The sequence below is a fragment of the Thalassophryne amazonica genome, chromosome 17, assembly GCF_902500255.1.
Source record: "Thalassophryne amazonica chromosome 17, fThaAma1.1, whole genome shotgun sequence".
NCBI classification, from domain to species: domain Eukaryota; kingdom Metazoa; phylum Chordata; class Actinopteri; order Batrachoidiformes; family Batrachoididae; genus Thalassophryne; species Thalassophryne amazonica.
In genome coordinates, this window is record NC_047119.1 from 65421368 (window position 1) to 65438553 (window position 17186).

Consider the following 17186-nt stretch of genomic DNA (forward strand, 5'->3'; position numbering starts at 1 on the left):
ACAGATGTGTAAGTTGCCCATGCCATGGGCATTAACACCCCCTTACCATCACAGATGCTGGCTTTTAAACTTTATGCTGGTAACAATCTGGGTGTTCTTTTTCCTCTTTTGTCCAGAGGACACAACGTCCATGATTTCCAAAAACAATTTGAAATGTGGACTCATCAGATCACAGCACACTTTTCCACTTTGCATCTGTCCATTTCAAATGAGCTCAGGCCCAGAGAAGGCAGCTATGTTTCTGGATGTTCTTGATGTATTGATTTCACTTTGCATGGTAGAGTTTTAACTTGCACTTGTAAATGTAGCGACAAACTGTGTTAACTAACAATGGTTTTCTGAAGTGTTCCTGAGACCACGTGGTAAGATCCTTTACACAATGATGTTGGTTTTTAATGCAGTGCCACCTGAGGGATCGATGGTCACGGGCATTCAGTGTTGGTTTTGGTGCAGTGCGTCTAGGAACATGCAATGATGACATTTTGAATAAATGTAGCAGAACTATGGAAAAAACTGTCATAGAGCAATTACATGCAATTTTTTAAATCCTAAACCATAGAAGAATATACACTTGTACACAAGGAATTGCACAATACCTTGAGACTATGAAATAACTAGAGCTCTTGGCAAAATTCTGTTGTACCTGCATGAATGGTAAATATCCACCAGGTGAAGATATTCCATTTGAAGAGCCTTGGGACACAGCAACGACCGTTCCGTTGCTTATAGTAGTAAAAATTTTCCAAAGTACCGGGCAATCTTAAACATTCCAGTCTCGTTACTGAAAGATTACTTACTGAACGTTTATCCCAACAGTGTTTTGAGGCCTATGCTTGTTTGTCTTTTTCTTGTTTAATTAGCAGACCGCAGCTACTCTGATTTAACAAGCAATGAAAATGTTAGTCATAGAATCTATTTTGGATATGTAGGTTTTCCAAACATCTTAGGTCTGTTTTATAAAAAAATTTAATATCAGCTTTGCCCTGTTAATTTGCTGCTGCTGCTGCTGCTTTGATGTTAAAATGCTTTTACTGTAAAGCACATACAGAAAATGAAATATCATGAGTAGCTTAATAGTATGGCCAAAGCAGATGGTCCTCCCTCTGAGTCTGGTCTGCTTGAGGTTTCTTCCTCCAATTAAAAACAAAACAAAACAAAAAAACACCTGAGGGAGTTTTTCCTTGCACTGTTGTCTATTTGCTTGCTCTGGGTGGTGGGTAAGGTTAGACATTACCCTTCTGATTACCCTTCTGAAGCTCCTTGGGGTGACTTATGTTCTGATTTGGTGCTATATAAATAAATTGCATTGAATTTACACATTTTGCTTGCTGCATGCATTAACAAAGAAGGGAGTGGCAAATCTGTAAACAACTGCTTGGCTTCCTCTTGTTATTCATGCAGTTTCAAAGTGTACATTACAAAAATCTCAGGCTGGGTAGCCTGTCCAGTGATCGGGGAAACAGTTTTTGAACTGATGAATCAATAAATAAGCATTGATAACCAGGTTTAGGACAATAAAGTGAATATTTACATCCTATTCAATAAAATGAGTACAATGAAAAATCAGTAACACAGAGCTGTATTTTTCCTTTAAAATGCACACAGATAAATGACAGAATAACTTTGATTGCTGTCTCTACTTAAACTGGGCGCATTATCCTTCATTCAGTGCTCACGTAAAAGCTTTGATGGCTCTTATCTATGGGTCTGATCACAGTCAGAAGGAAAACCTGACTAACAGCTGCCAGCAAGTGATAACTGATACATGGACACTGATTTTAAGATCAATCCTGACTGTGTGTTATCTTGATGAATGATGGCCACTGTGAGCAGAAGCGTGGATCAGATTTCCATCACCTCTAATACAATAATGCACTGGCATACTGCACATGTGACCATTTCCTTACAGAGTAGATTTGGGTTTATGTCTAGAGTAAGAATGACTGTAGTGTGAGTGTGTGATGCAGACATACATGCTGTGGAATTTTAAGACTGGACCTGTCCTCTTTTTCAGAAGCCGAGGAGCTGTATCAGAAACGTATATTAACAATAACAGGGATCTGCATTGCACTCCTTGTCGTTGGAATCATGTGTGTGGTTGCCTACTGCAAAACAAAGTAATTCATGTTACTTTTTTAAACTAATTATTTAAAGGTACACTTCCTGATTTTATTATTGAATTCAGTAGTGCCCCTAAATCCCAACATTTTCTCATGTGGGATCTGTGTTAAATTTCAAAAGGTCTGTGCTATGAGAAAAATTTGGGGATTTTGGGGTTCTATTTGGCACCATAACAATATCATGGAGTGTTTTAAATTTGCAACATTTAAACTGTTTTCAAGCATAAAGTTATTTGTAGCCATTGCATTTTGGGGCAAACTGTTTCCACTTTGAAACGTTTGGAATTCTCCCCTCAGATAAGTTATGTAGGTAAGATCTGGCGCCTCCATCTGGTTTCTTTCTTCATGAACAGGAAGCAGAGGAAGAAGCTCCATGACCGTCTGAGGAGGAGTATGAGGAAGAAGAGGAACAATGCCACGAGCTCAGCCAGAGAACCTTCCCATATGCCTCTTCAAGACTTGCAGCTTGTTAATGTATGTGTTTGAAACGGAAACCAAAGCATTAAAACCCGTCAATGTTGACACTACAACCAGTTCTCCATTCTTCTCCTGTTCCTCCTCACAGCAGTGTAACGGGATGACTATGCAGCATGCATCAGAGAAGGAGCCAGAAACATCCTTCTCCACAAGTAAACCTGCCTTAACTGTGCATGAAACCGCTTCCCTCAGCCACACCCCCAGCCACGCCCCCAGCCAAAGGTGAGGCTACATGTTGACACGTTTGTTATCTGGCAGGCTCTGGTGTCATGTGTTCATTAGGCTTTGAGAGGAAGTAAAGGTGGAGGTGGAACGGGTCCTGTCTGTTAAATCAGCAGTGTATCGACGGGATCAGCCACACATGATGCTCAGACATCTGCACAGTAAAGGTTTTTGTTAGCATGTTTTAACCTTAGAATTTGCAGTTATACATTTTTTTAACAATGTGATTTATGACACATTCCAGTCCATTGTTGCCTGTTTAAAAACCAGTAAAATGTAATAATTCCATTTGTCCCCAAGATGGGGTTGTTATACCTTACTTTTGGCGATGTCCCTTTGAAAAAAACAAACAAAACAAACAACAGCAACAACAACAACAAAACCTTTTAAAACTGCTGAAATGAGTCAACAGTCTGTGTAATTTATTTTCAAACAGATCACATGCTGAAGTGATTCTCAATTCAAGATGGCTTTAATCAGTAAAATTACCAATACTGTGCACAAAGGTTTAGGCCCAACAATCAGTAAAAAGGGTTTTATTGCAAAATTTGGAAAAATCACCTATGCTGTGCAAAAGGGTTTAGCCCAATAATCAATAAAATGACCTATGCTGTACAAAAGGGTTTAGGCCCAATAATCAGTAAAATCTCCCATACTGTGTAAGAGGGTTTAGGCCCAATAATCAGTAAAATCACCTATCCTGTGCAAAAGGGTTCAGGCCCAATAACCAGCAAAATCACCTATGTTGTCCAAAAGTGTTTAGGCCCAACAATCAGCAAAATCACCTGTGCTGTGCAAAAGTGTTTAGGCCCAACAATCAGTAAAAATGGTTTTATTGCAAAAATTGGTAAAATCACCTATGCTGTGCAAAAGGTTTTTGGTACAATAATCAGTATAATCACCTATGCCGTGAAAAAGGATTTAGCCCAATAATCAGTAAAATGACCTATGATGTACAAAAGGGTTTAGGCCCAATAATCAGTAAAATCACCCATACTGTGTAAGAGGGTTTAGGCCCAGTAATTAGTAAAATCACCTATGCTGTGCAAAAGTGTTTACGCCCAACAATCAGTAAAAAGGGTTTTATTGCAAAATTTGGCAAAATCACCTATGCTGTGCAAAAGTGTTTAGGCCCAACAATCAGTAAAAAGGGTTTTATTGCAAAAATTGGTAAAATCACCTATGCTGTGCAAAAGGTTTTTGGTACAATAATCAGTATAATCACCTATGCCGTGAAAAAGGATTTAGCCCAATAATCAGTAAAATCACCTATCCTGTGCAAAAGGGTTCAGGCCCAATAACCAGCAAAATCACCTATGTTGTCCAAAAGTGTTTAGGCCCAACAATCAGCAAAATCACCTGTGCTGTGCAAAAGTGTTTAGGCCCAACAATCAGTAAAAATGGTTTTATTGCAAAAATTGGTAAAATCACCTATGCTGTGCAAAAGGTTTTTGGTACAATAATCAGTATAATCACCTATGCCGTGAAAAAGGATTTAGCCCAATAATCAGTAAAATGACCTATGATGTACAAAAGGGTTTAGGCCCAATAATCAGTAAAATCACCCATACTGTGTAAGAGGGTTTAGGCCCAGTAATTAGTAAAATCACCTATGCTGTGCAAAAGTGTTTACGCCCAACAATCAGTAAAAAGGGTTTTATTGCAAAATTTGGCAAAATCACCTATGCTGTGCAAAAGGGTTTAGGCCCAACAATCAGTAAAAAGGGTTTTATTGCAAAATTTGGCAAAATCACCTATGCTGTGCAAAAGTGTTTAGGCCCAACAATCAGTAAAAAGGGTTTTATTGCAAAAATTGGTAAAATCACCTATGCTGTGCAAAAGGTTTTTGGTACAATAATCAGTATAATCACCTATGCCGTGAAAAAGGATTTAGCCCAATAATCAGTAAAATGACCTATGATGTACAAAAGGGTTTAGGCCCAATAATCAGTAAAATCACCCATACTGTGTAAGAGGGTTTAGGCCCAGTAATTAGTAAAATCACCTATGCTGTGCAAAAGTGTTTACGCCCAACAATCAGTAAAAAGGGTTTTATTGCAAAATTTGGCAAAATCACCTATGCTGTGCAAAAGGGTTTAGCCCAATAATCAGTAAAATGACCTATGATGTACAAAAGGGTTTAGGCCCAATAATCAGTAAAATCACTCATACTGTGTAAGAGGGTTTAGGCCCAATAATTAGTAAAATCACCTATGCTGTGCAAAAGTGTTTACGTCCAACAATCAGTAAAAAGGGTTTTATTGCAAAATTTGGCAAAATCACCTATGCTGTGCAAAAGGGTTTAGCCCAATAATCAGTAAAATGACCTATGATGTACAAAAGGGTTTAGGCCCAATAATCAGTAAAATCACTCATACTGTGTAAGAGGGTTTAGGCCCAATAATTAGTAAAATCACCTATGCTGTGCAAAAGTGTTTACGCCCAACAATCAGTAAAAAGGGTTTTATTGCAAAATTTGGCAAAATCACCTATGCTGTGCAAACGGGTTTAGCCCAATAATCACTAAAATGACCTATCCTGTGCAAAAGGGTTCAGGCCCAATAACCAGCAAAATCACCTATGCTGTGCAAAAGTGTTTAGCCCAAAAATCAGTAAAATCACCCATACTGTGCAAAAGAGTTTAGGCCCAATAATCAGTAAAATCACCTATCCTGTGCCAAAGGGTTCAGGCCCAATAATCAGCAAAATCACCTATGCTGTGCAAAAGTGTTTACGCCCAACAATCAGTAAAAAGGGTTTTATTGCAAAATTTGGTAAAATCACCTATGCTGTGCAAAAGGTTTTTGGTACAATAATCAGTATAATCACCTATGCCGTGAAAAAGGATTTAGCCCAATAACCAGTAAAATGACCTATGATGTACAAAAGGGTTTAGGCCCAATAATCAGTAAAATCACCCATACTGTGTAAGAGGGTTTAGGCCCAGTAATTAGTAAAATCACCTATGCTGTGCAAAAGTGTTTACGCCCAACAATCAGTAAAAAGGGTTTTATTGCAAAATTTGGCAAAATCACCTATGCTGTGCAAAAGGGTTTAGCCCAATAATCAGTAAAATGACCTATGATGTACAAAAGGGTTTAGGCCCAATAATCAGTAAAATCACCCATACTGTGTAAGAGGGTTTAGGCCCAATAATTAGTAAAATCACCTATGCTGTGCAAAAGTGTTTACGCCCAACAATCAGTAAAAAGGGTTTTATTGCAAAATTTGGCAAAATCACCTATGCTGTGCAAACGGGTTTAGCCCAATAATCAGTAAAATGACCTATCCTGTGCAAAAGGGTTCAGGCCCAATAATCAGTAAAATGACCTATGATGTACAAAAGGGTTTAGCCCAATAATCAGTAAAATGACCTATGATGTACAAAAGGGTTTAGACCCAATAATCAGTAAAATCACCCATGCTGTGTAAGAGGGTTTAGGCCCAATAATTAGTAAAATCACCTATACTGTGCAAAAGGGTTTAGGCCCAGCAATCAATAAAAACATTTATACTGTGCAAAAGAGTTTAGATCCAAAAATCAACAGGATCACTGATAATGTTCAAAAGTTCTTAGGCACAATAATCAACAAACTCACTTATACTGTGCAAAAGGGTTTAGGGATTTAGGCACAATAAAGGCCCGATTTTGATGGTGGACACAAAAAGATTTGTACCAAAGGCACAGCTCCATTTGGGGCCTGTTTGAGTGCCCTTTGTAATTTAACTGGAAGGGAACACCAGCACAAACTGGGTGCTTTACGCAAATGAACTGGGTTTACAGTGTTAATTTTTCATGGACATGTTGTAGCCAGAACCTGGTAGCAACCAACCAGAGTGGCACCTTTTCTTTTCTCAAAACTGGATAGTGCCCAGCACTCAGTTTTGTGGTATCAATGAAGTAGACATAATTGAAAGGATTTATGACTCATTTATGGATTAACTTTAACCTGACAGAAAGCACAGTGGACACCAAAGCTCCTCAGGCAAGTTTGAACCCTCGTGCGCATGCGTGAGTTTTTCCACGCCTGTCGGTGACGTCATTCGCCTGTGAGCACGCCTTGGGAAGGAGTGGTCCCGCCCCCTCGTCGGAATTTCATTGTCTGGAAATGGCGGAATGAAAAGGACTTTTTTTCCATCAGATTTTTTTCAGAAGCTGTTAGAAACTGGCACCTGGAAACCATTCGAAAAATTTATCTGGCTTTCGGTGAAAATTTTGCGGGCTTCACAGAGAAGAAGGACTGTTAACTGTCGCTTTAAGGACCCCTTTAAGGACGCTTGGCGCACCGCGCTCCGAGCTGCGACAATGCGGCACAAAACACCGTATCATTTCTAAACGGATGGCTCTGTGGATACGAGACATCGTGTGCTCTTTCTCTGGTAATCACAAGAGCTGGACATCAGCCATTTTCCGGCAGATTTCACTTTTAACCAGAGATTTTGTCGTGGAACGCCGTGCGGAGGCTTCGCGCGTCACGACCGATTCGCTTGATGAGCGAGACAAAGAACGCCTCCGTTTCGGCGTGTCAGTGGACAAGTTAGGACATGCCTATCTTGGCTTTTAATGCTTACCAGTCCAGTAAGTATCAGAGAAATTGTGGAGAGCTAGACATGTCCAAACTTGTCCACTGACACGCCGAAACGGAGGCGTTCTTTGTCTCGCTCATCAAGCGAATCGGTCGTGACGCGCGAAGCCTCCGCACGGCGTTCCACGACAAAATCTCTGGTTAAAAGTGAAATCTGCCGGAAAATGGCTGATGTCCAGCTCTTGTGATTACCAGAGAAAGAGCACACGATGTCTCGTATCCACAGAGCCATCCGTTTAGAAATGATACGGTGTTTTGTGCCGCATTGTCGCAGCTCGGAGCGCGGTGCGCCAAGCGTCCTTAAAGGGGTCCTTAAAGCGACAGTTAACAGTCCTTCTTCTCTGTGAAGCCCGCAAAATTTTCACCGAAAGCCAGATAAATTTTTCGAATGGTTTCCAGGTGCCAGTTTCTAACAGCTTCTGAAAAACATCTGATGGAAAAAAAGTCCTTTTCATTCCGCCATTTCCAGACAATGAAATTCCGACGAGGGGGCGGGACCACTCCTTCCCAAGGCGTGCTCACAGGCGAATGACGTCACCGACAGGCGTGGAAAAACTCACGCATGCGCTTGAGGGTTCAAACTTGCCTGACGTAAAAACATATGAATGAAATCCATATAGTTTTTAAAAAAAATAAAAAGGACCGATACTTTACGGACAGCCCACGTATTACTGATGGAGTGATAGAGAGAAGGAAGGATGGAGTGAGCGGGGAGGGAGGGAGAGAGCTCTCTTGAAAAGAAAGATTTTTTTTCTCCATCCTCCTCCTCCTCCTCCCTCCTCTTGCCTAATATGTGCAGACTAGCAAAGTGTGTGTGGGTTGTGAACCTGATTATTGAGGTCTAACTGTTACATTCTGTGTATAGTGGTTGATGTCTGTTGTGCACAGACCAGGGCAGGTCTGGTTATTAGCAGAATATTAATGCTTGACAATAGTAAATGTTAACGTTGAAGAAGTTTTTTACATAAACTATCAATTTATTAATTAAGAGCTGCCACCATGAAAAAATATCCAGCCTTTGTAAAGGTTGTCTCAATATTAACTTTTAAGGAGAACTGCTATTATGTTGGGATCTAGCACTTATGGGTCAACAGTGAATGACTTAAAGTCTGAGCAGACTGTCTCAACCAGCAGTTAACACATTAAAATATAGACAAATAAACAGAGAGATACTTACTTTAAGTTTAACAGAATTTATTCACAACACCAATATCAATCTCATGAACATTACTTTCATTAATGAGATCTATTATTTAATAAAGCTACTTTCTAAACATTAGATTACTAAAACAAAAGAAAAATGTCCGTGTGTGTGTGTCCGTCCACACTTGTGTAAACATTTCTACAGTATGCCAGATGTAACAAGATGGTGACAGATTTGGCTATAGTGGGAGTCACACGACGAGGACCAGGTGTGGCATTATGCTAAGAACAATGAATGTGTGTAAAATACAAAATGTGCATTAGTACAAAGAATTAAGGCATACAAAGTGAAAAAAGGCAGTTTGTTCATTCATGCTAGTTTTAATATGATAACGTTAGCATCAGCACCTGTGTCGCTGTGAGTGTTAGCTTTTTCCACAGTTCAAAGGAACAGTTCACTTTCCACAGCCCTGTTTCCTGCACGAAAGTTAATGTTAATTTAATGGCCAGATACAAACCTCTTACTGTGTCACAACCGAGGTCCCACTAGGGTGGGTCTAGGGGTCCTTGGCCTTTAGGGTGGTCCTGCACTGAAAGGTGAGATTGTTCTTTCTCTTAGTGTTAGTGGTGGCGACAGGCCAGTTCCCTTGGCAACTGCTACAGTGTCTGTTGGCTTTGTTAGTTGCTGTCTGGTGTGATTGCTGCCACAGCATTCTGGATCATCTTTCAGCAGCTTCAAGGGCAGATGGAAGACAAAAGAGAGAGAATAGGTGCTGCAATGGGGTTTTCTTTAGTCAGTGACATCACGGCCCAGTCCTAGAGGCTGATGGGAGTTCTGAGGGAAATTGTCCACTCAGGGTGCAATGCTTGACTTCCGGTCAGACCCTTGGAGATGGTTAGGTACAACATTCATGGTCTCCCCCAGTAATGCTCTAACCGGGTTTAGATGGAGGCCTGACCTTTGTTCCGAGCACATGATCTGGTATCCCAACACACTGCTGGACTTAAGATCAGGGCCTGTTTTTATAAAGCAGTCTAATCTTGCTTAGTCAAATAAACTCAGTTATTTGACTCATTTTTTGATGTTAGTCATTGCACAAAGTAGTCAGCTAAAGTTTCACATTATCCAATTAAAGTTTTTAGCCTGGTTCAGTGGAGGCTAATTTGATTTTAGCTGCCAAAACTTCAGTGTCTTACCTCAAAAATAGCAGCTATCCTGTACCACCACTTGATGGAACACTCAAGAGCCCCTCCTCCCCTACATCACATGTATTCCTCCAAAAGGAGAACTTCCTCCACTTTTGGCCATGGTTGTAGCAGACAACTGTCATGATATGTTTATGACAGTTCTCACATTAGCCACCGGGCGTTGATGTTACGCTGAACAGTGTTGTGTGCACAAAAAGATTTGACAGAAGGGTAGAACAAGAAACTGAAGCATGAAACTGCTAGGCTAAGTGCTGACCATGTCATTCTGCAGTTAGTATGTGTTCGTAAATGTTAATAAAGCCACTAACGAAACAAAGGCTGGGTAGTTCATGACAGCAACCAACCCAGAAGTAAACAAAACTGCCATGCATTGGAGCCGTCTCTTGGCAACAGCACGCGCGAGGCCATTATACCCGTGAAAATCATCGACTAACGTAAGACAGCCAATCTACAAGTTTAGCCATCGATGTAAAACGGTGATTCGACGGATAATGCTGGGCGACTAACTGCAGTCGACTAAATAAGTTTAGTAGACTGAAAGATTAGATTGCTTTATAAAACCGGGCTCTGGTTTTTAATGGTTGAAGTTGCAAACACGATCAGTGTGCTAGCTCTGCTCCCGATCACACCTCATCCTGAACACACCTACATGAGCATAAGTGGTGGTGTCATTTAGAAGACCTGGGTGCTGGGCTTGAACATGAAAACTGTGTTGGCACTAAACTGTTTATGAAAATGTCCTATTCATTCATTTTATGCATCTGCTTACTCCAATTAAGAGTCATGGGGGGGTAATCCTATCCCAGCAGTCATAGGGCGAGAGGCGATAGACAAGGTGCACCCTGGAGAGGACCCAGTAGGGCTCATATAGACAGACAACCACATTCACACTCACACTTGCGGTTAATTTAAAGTTTGAAAATGTAGTAAATATATTAATAAATGAATACAAACAGTTAAATGTGTGATCAATTTTCACCTTCAAAAAAATTTTGGGAGATAAAATATTGTTTGGTGGCATGGTGGTTAGTGGTTTGCACTGTTGCCTCACAGCAAGCAGGTCCCTGGATCGATTCCCTCCTGTGGCCTTAATGTGTGGAGTTTGCATCTTCACTCTGTGTTTGTGTGGTTCCTTCCTGGTGTTCTGGCTTCTTCCCACATCCATCCACAGACATGAAGGTTAGGTGGATTGGTGACTCTAGATGTGTCTGAGCGTGTGAATGTGTTTGTCTGTCTATATGTGGCCAATGGACAGACTGGCGTCCTGTCCAGAGTCCTCCGTGACCCTGGATTGGAGTAAGCAGATACAGAAAATTAATGAATGTTGTTTTATACTGTCTTTTGTACTCAATATATGAACATAAGGCTGTCATTAATAAGATGTTTATAGTCATTTTATGACTGAATAATCTTAGTCTTTCTGTGGTCATGTGCTGAACAGGATGTCTAACCCCCCCAGCTGCAAAAAAAAAAAAAAAAAAAAAACTAACCAAAAAGAATGCACAAAACGTCTCAGTTGATTAAATAATAATAATAATAATAATAATAATAATAATATCACAATGCTCCCTGTTGGCCTGTAAGGTCTTTGTTCATGCTGTTTGTATCAATGCGTAAGTATTTTGTGGAGGATAGATCCAGAATAAAAATAATGCATGCAGCAGGTGAAGGGGTTGAAATGAGTCTGATGATTGTAGATGTCTGACTCCCTGTTTGTAGGCGTACTGGATCCATCACCTGTGAATGTGTAGAGGGTTTCCCTGACTCCTCTGAGATCCAAATTTACCGATCATAAATAAATGCAAGATTCACCAGCAGATGGGACAAACACTTGATCGCTGCTCTGACCTCCCTGCATGTCGGAATGAAACTAAAACCTGCTGTACATCTTTGAATCCAGGACACAACAATAACATACAGGTCCAGTCTGGAATCTACTTCGTCCTTGGTGCTGTAACAAGCAGAAAAAGTTGAAAAGTTGTGACTTTTGTGCTGTCACTCTCACAGCCAGTGGTGGCAGGATTCTCCATTGTGCTCTCATTGAAAACAGAAGAACATCCGTTTCCTGTCTGCCACATCGAGCCAACATGTGAATGTGGGGTCAGAAGTACTTTTTTAGAAAGCTCTGTGTCATATTGTTGGAGAAAAGAAGAGCTTGAATCAGCTCTTACAGTGACATTGAGAAGGCAGGTGTGGACATCATGTGTTATGTGTAGGGTTTTGCTTCATGTCCACGTGAAGCCTCTGGAGAGCCTAATCCAGAACACACTGAGTGTTCAGCACCATGGATAGTGCTTATGATGAACGTACCAGCTGCACTTCTTCTCATGCTGTGCAAAGGAGTGAGAACCTTCCACAGTGTGTGAGGATACATGAACTGTTCACACATGACAGTCAAACTTAAATACGAACACTGTTGATCAAAGCTGTTCGGAATAATATCGTAAACTTCCTCTGTTTATCAGAAAATATGGACAACACAGACACTTAACTACACTGAATTGTCATAAGTTTTGCAATATTTTACTTAAAGAGGATCAGACCGGGTCATCTGATCCACCCTTTAAAGCACAGGTTTTTACTGTGAAAAATTTCTTCTGTCAAAAAAAAAAAAAAGTTAAATGCACAGTATTTTGATCTGTATAATACATCATGCTGTGTGGTTTGCAAGCGGATCTGTCTCTCACCTGCACATATTGTCTTGGTGTTGTCATGTGTGAAAAAGAATTCAGGAGGCCACAAATGTGTCAGTAACTGACAGATGAGTGACACATGAAGCTCAGTGTTGTTGGCATGTGGCTGTGCAGACTTCAGTCTGAACACACACATGCACGCACACACACACACACGCAGACACACATGCATGCATGCGCGTGAGATATATATATATATATATATATATATATAAAGTTGGTGAGTTACCCGTTCTATGCACAGGTACAGAAGAATTTTAGCCATGTCATTGTATATTTCATGTCACTTTAATTAAGGTGTAAGTTGCACTGTGTGTATGCTGTCATCATTAATTTTCAGAGAGCAATTTGTGACATTTATGAGACTCAAGTGGATAAAAGGTGATTAAAAAGGTGATAGTATGTCATATCACTGCAATGCTCTGGCATGTCGTATACAGCAGGTACATTTTAATTGAAAAAACGTGTACGTTAAGTCGCAGGTCGTGATCTAATGTATAAGACTGACCGTGTGTGTGTGTGTGTAAATGGTAAAAGGACTGCATTTACGAGGTCTTAGAAAACTATCCGACCTTTTTATTTTTTGCAAAAACTATATGGATTTAAATCATGTGTGTTTGCATCAGCCAAGCTTGAACCTTCGTGCGCATGCGTGAGTTTTTTCACGCCTGTCGGTTGCGTCATTCGCCTGTGAGCAGGGTTTGAGTGAGCAGTGGTCCACCCCCCTCGTCGGACTTTTATTGTGAGGAAAATGTCTGAACGATTTGGAGCTTTGCTGCATCAAATTTTTCCAGAAACTGTGAGAGACAGCCAGGTGGAAACCATTCGGAAGATTCAGATGGCTTTCAGGGATGATTCTATGGGGATCACACAGATTAAGGAGTGTTACAACAGGTTTAAAGACGGCGCACAATGGCGGAGGGCGCGCCATGCTCCGAGCGGCGATCGACAGGCTGAAATGACCAGATCATTTCCAAACTGAACGCTGTGTTGATCTGGGACATCGTCTGACTACTACAGAAATGGCAGAAGAGGTGGACATACCACTTTTTTGGCACATTCCACTGTTAGATGAGTTTTTGTCATGAAAAGACGTGCGGAGGAATTCGTGCATCGGCACGGAGCCGCTCATGGCGTGGGACAAAAGCAACGCCGTGATGAAGCCTCACAGGACATGTTGTGGCATGTCCAGCTCGTCCAGAATTTCTCGGATAGTCACACGACTGAAAAGCCACCGAAAGCCGTCTGAATCTTCCGAATGGTGCAAGAGCTGGCCATGTTACGACATGTCCTGTGAGACCAACACGGAGGTGCTTTTGTCCCGCGCCATTAGCGGCTCCGTGGCGAATTCCTCCGCTCCTCTTTCCATGACAAAAACTCCTGTAACAGTGGAATGTGCCGAAAAAGTGGTATGTCCACCTCTTCTGCCATTTCTGTAGTAGTCAGACGACGTTCCGGATCAACACAGCGTTCAGTTTGGAAATGATCTGGTCATTTCAGCCTGTCGATCGCCGCTCGGAGTGCGGCGCGCCCTCCGCCATTGTGCGCCGTCTTTAAACCAGTTGTAACACTCCTTAATCTGTGTGATCCCCATAGAATCTTCTCTGAAAGCCATTTGAATCTTCCGAATGGTTTCCACCTGGCTGTCTCTCACAGTTTCTGGAAAAATTTGATGCAGCAAAGCTCCAAATCGTTCAGACATTTTCCTCACAATAAAAATCCGACGAGGGGGGTGGACCACTGCTCAATCAAAGCATGCTCAAAGGCAAATGACGCAACCGACAGGCGTGAAAAACTCATGCATGCGCACGAAGGTTCAAGCTTGGCTGATGCAAGCGCACATGATTCAAATCCATATAGTTTTTGCAAAAAATAAAAAGGTTGGATAGTTTTCTAACAGACCTCGTATATAGCGCGTTTCCATCTGCATCAGACGCTTAAGGCGCTTTACAAATAATGCCTCACATTCACCCCGATGTCAGAGTGCTACCATACAAGGCAGCACCCTGACACAGTCACTACACACCGGGAGCAACTGGTGTGTGTGTGTGTGTGTGTGTGTGTGTGTGTGTGTGTGTGTGTGTGTGTGTGTGTGTGTGTGTGTGTGTGTGTGTGTGTGTGTGTGTGTGTAATTTGTGAACATTGGGAAGAGCAGGGCACAGAAGGCTGTGATTTGAGGTGCAGGTTAGATTTAGTAACTGAGTGCATGTGTAGTTTTTGGAAATGCATTTGAAGAAGATTCTTCTAAATGATGGGTGAACAGACTCTATTATCTGAATGAATAATTGAATTTTTAAGGACACGTCATCTAGTGATAAACCCTTTTTTCTGGATTTCCCCAGTTGAGATTCCAATCTACACTCCAGTCTGAAAACTCTTATTCTAATCCAATTCCATTTTTTTACTCGAATCTGATTGGTTAATCTTGTGAGATTTCAGACCATATAATATCGGGGTATAGGTGGCAAAATATTTGACCATGTCACATTTGGATGTATTACTCTGCGCCCTGACCGGTGTTCTGATGAGATGTCATTCCTGTCAAATATCATTCCTGTCCTTGCGGAGGACACAACTGTGCACCAATGTGCAGTATTGTCGGAATGTGGAACTGTAAATTTATGCAACAAGACGCACAATTCGACAGAACACCGGCTGCGCACACTGCTAGCTGTTAGCTGGGAGTGAGAGAAAGTTGCATACTGCTGTCGCCAAAATGGGTAAATTTAAGCTACCATACGAAAGTATTGATGTGGATTCTGATACAGAATTACCATTTCACATTTGATGGATTTTTATGTTTGATGGATTACTCCATGCCCTGACCGCTGTTGGAGAAATGCTGCTTCGGCTTGACGGTAAACTCGCCGACTGAATTACCTACAGAAAATAAACCATGCAAACGATGGAACTGAATTAGAATGGGAATAACCCCCTTGTGTTTGTTGATTTGTGGACATTCATGCTTATACGGTCACAAATAGCCATTTTACGGCTCCGCTAACCAGTGTTGTGAAAGTAAAAAAGTGACAGTTACTTTATGCAGTTACTTCATTAGAATCTGACGAAAACTTGCAACTAATAAGTAATGTAACCAATAAGGTAACTAGTAATCTAACTTGGTTACTCTTAAGATTGAGCAATCAGCAAAGTAACTAATCAGCAAAGTAACTAATAGTTATTTTTCTGAGCACTAAATCTTAAAAGTAACCAAGTTAGATTATGAGTTACTTTATAAATTACATTCAGCAGCTGCCGACAATTTGTCCGCAGCTGCTAATGAAGTAACTGTATAAAGTAACTGTAAAATATAACTGTATAAAGTAACTAATGAAGTAACTTTTCAAAGTTACTTTGCCAACACTGCCGCTAACGTGACGCCGTAAAACTCCTTTTTAAAGCTCAATTTGCGACCATATAACCAGCATGAACATCCGTAAATCATCACACACAACAGGGTTATTCCCTAATTTTACATTGTATAACACAATGTATGATGACCCTCAGAATGAGCTGGAGCTGAAATGCCGCGCCCTTATGTTGAGGAATATAATAGAAAATGAAAGTCTTGTATTATGAAAGTATGCATTATTTTTGATTTTCATTTTTCCGTGGCAGAGCACTGAAAACTGAAAGTCAAAGATAATACATCACAGAACAGAAAATGACTGGAATGTGCTTTATAACCAGAAGAGGGATAGAAAACTAGTGATAGATGAGCCTGAAGACCTCACTATAGTGATCGACTTAGCCAAATCAGGATTTGTAGCCTCAAAGAAGACACTCAATACAGCTTTGGACAGGAATGAACTGTGAGGTTGCACACAAAGAAAAACTCCACTTCTGCAGAAGAAACACCACAAGCCAGACTGTAGTACACTAAGGACAACCTGGGGAAAGATTATGCAAACTGAAAGCATGTCCTTTGGTCAGATGAGATGAAAATAGAGCTCTTTGACCAGAAAGATGTTACTTATGTTTTGTTTTGTTTTTTTTACAAATATATTTATTAACTTTTTCAATTACTACAAAAAAAAAAAAAAAAAAAAACATACAGAAACAACACCTACAATAGAACATAAAGGCACATCCATTGATACTGTAAAGCACACAATATTCCAAACTGGAAGAAGAAGAAAAAGAAAACACATAAGCGACATGGTTTAATTGTTTTAGCAGATGCCTATCATGAGCGAAAACACCAGAAAAAAAAAAAAAATCTTTTTTTTTTTTGGGGGGGGGGGGGGGGAGAAGTAGTAGAAAGGCATATAATGTGTATTCACAGAAATAGCAAGCTACAGGGCTGCAGTAAAATCATCCCCTTCCAGAAATTCCATAAATGTTCCCCAAATCTTCACAAAAGTATTATATTTCCCCTTAACTATATAAGTCAGTTTTTCCATAGCAATACTCTGCAATAGCCCCTCAACCCAATTTTGTGTACTTGGTCTATGAACTGATTTCCATGACAGTGCAATTTTATATTTGGCTTCAAGAAGACACATTACGACCATCTTTTTCTGAAACTTCCTAAGTGCACAGTTTTCTGGAAAAAGTCCAAATATACACAGGACACACAGGAAGAGGTTCATTAGCTACTTTCGATAGGACTGTAATAATCTCTTTCCAAAACTCTTGAATGGTGGAACATTCCCAAATACAATGATATAAACTACCTTTATGAGTACCACATTTGACACATGTATCAGGTGTATTAGGGTGAATACGATGTAGTA

At 40.6% G+C, this 17186-nt stretch overlaps 1 protein-coding gene across 2 annotated transcripts in view; it reads left to right on the top strand.

The window, feature by feature from the left end:
- The window catches only part of nrg1 (neuregulin 1), a 156516-nt gene that overhangs the window by 88417 nt on the left and 50913 nt on the right, over nucleotides 1–17186 (top strand). For both annotated transcript variants that reach the window (XM_034191611.1, XM_034191612.1), the window contains exons 6-8: nucleotides 2015–2117; nucleotides 2474–2594; nucleotides 2686–2819. In XM_034191611.1, the coding sequence (XP_034047502.1) occupies nucleotides 2015–2117; nucleotides 2474–2594; nucleotides 2686–2819 (358 nt within the window). The remainder of the gene's footprint in view (nucleotides 1–2014; nucleotides 2118–2473; nucleotides 2595–2685; nucleotides 2820–17186) is intronic.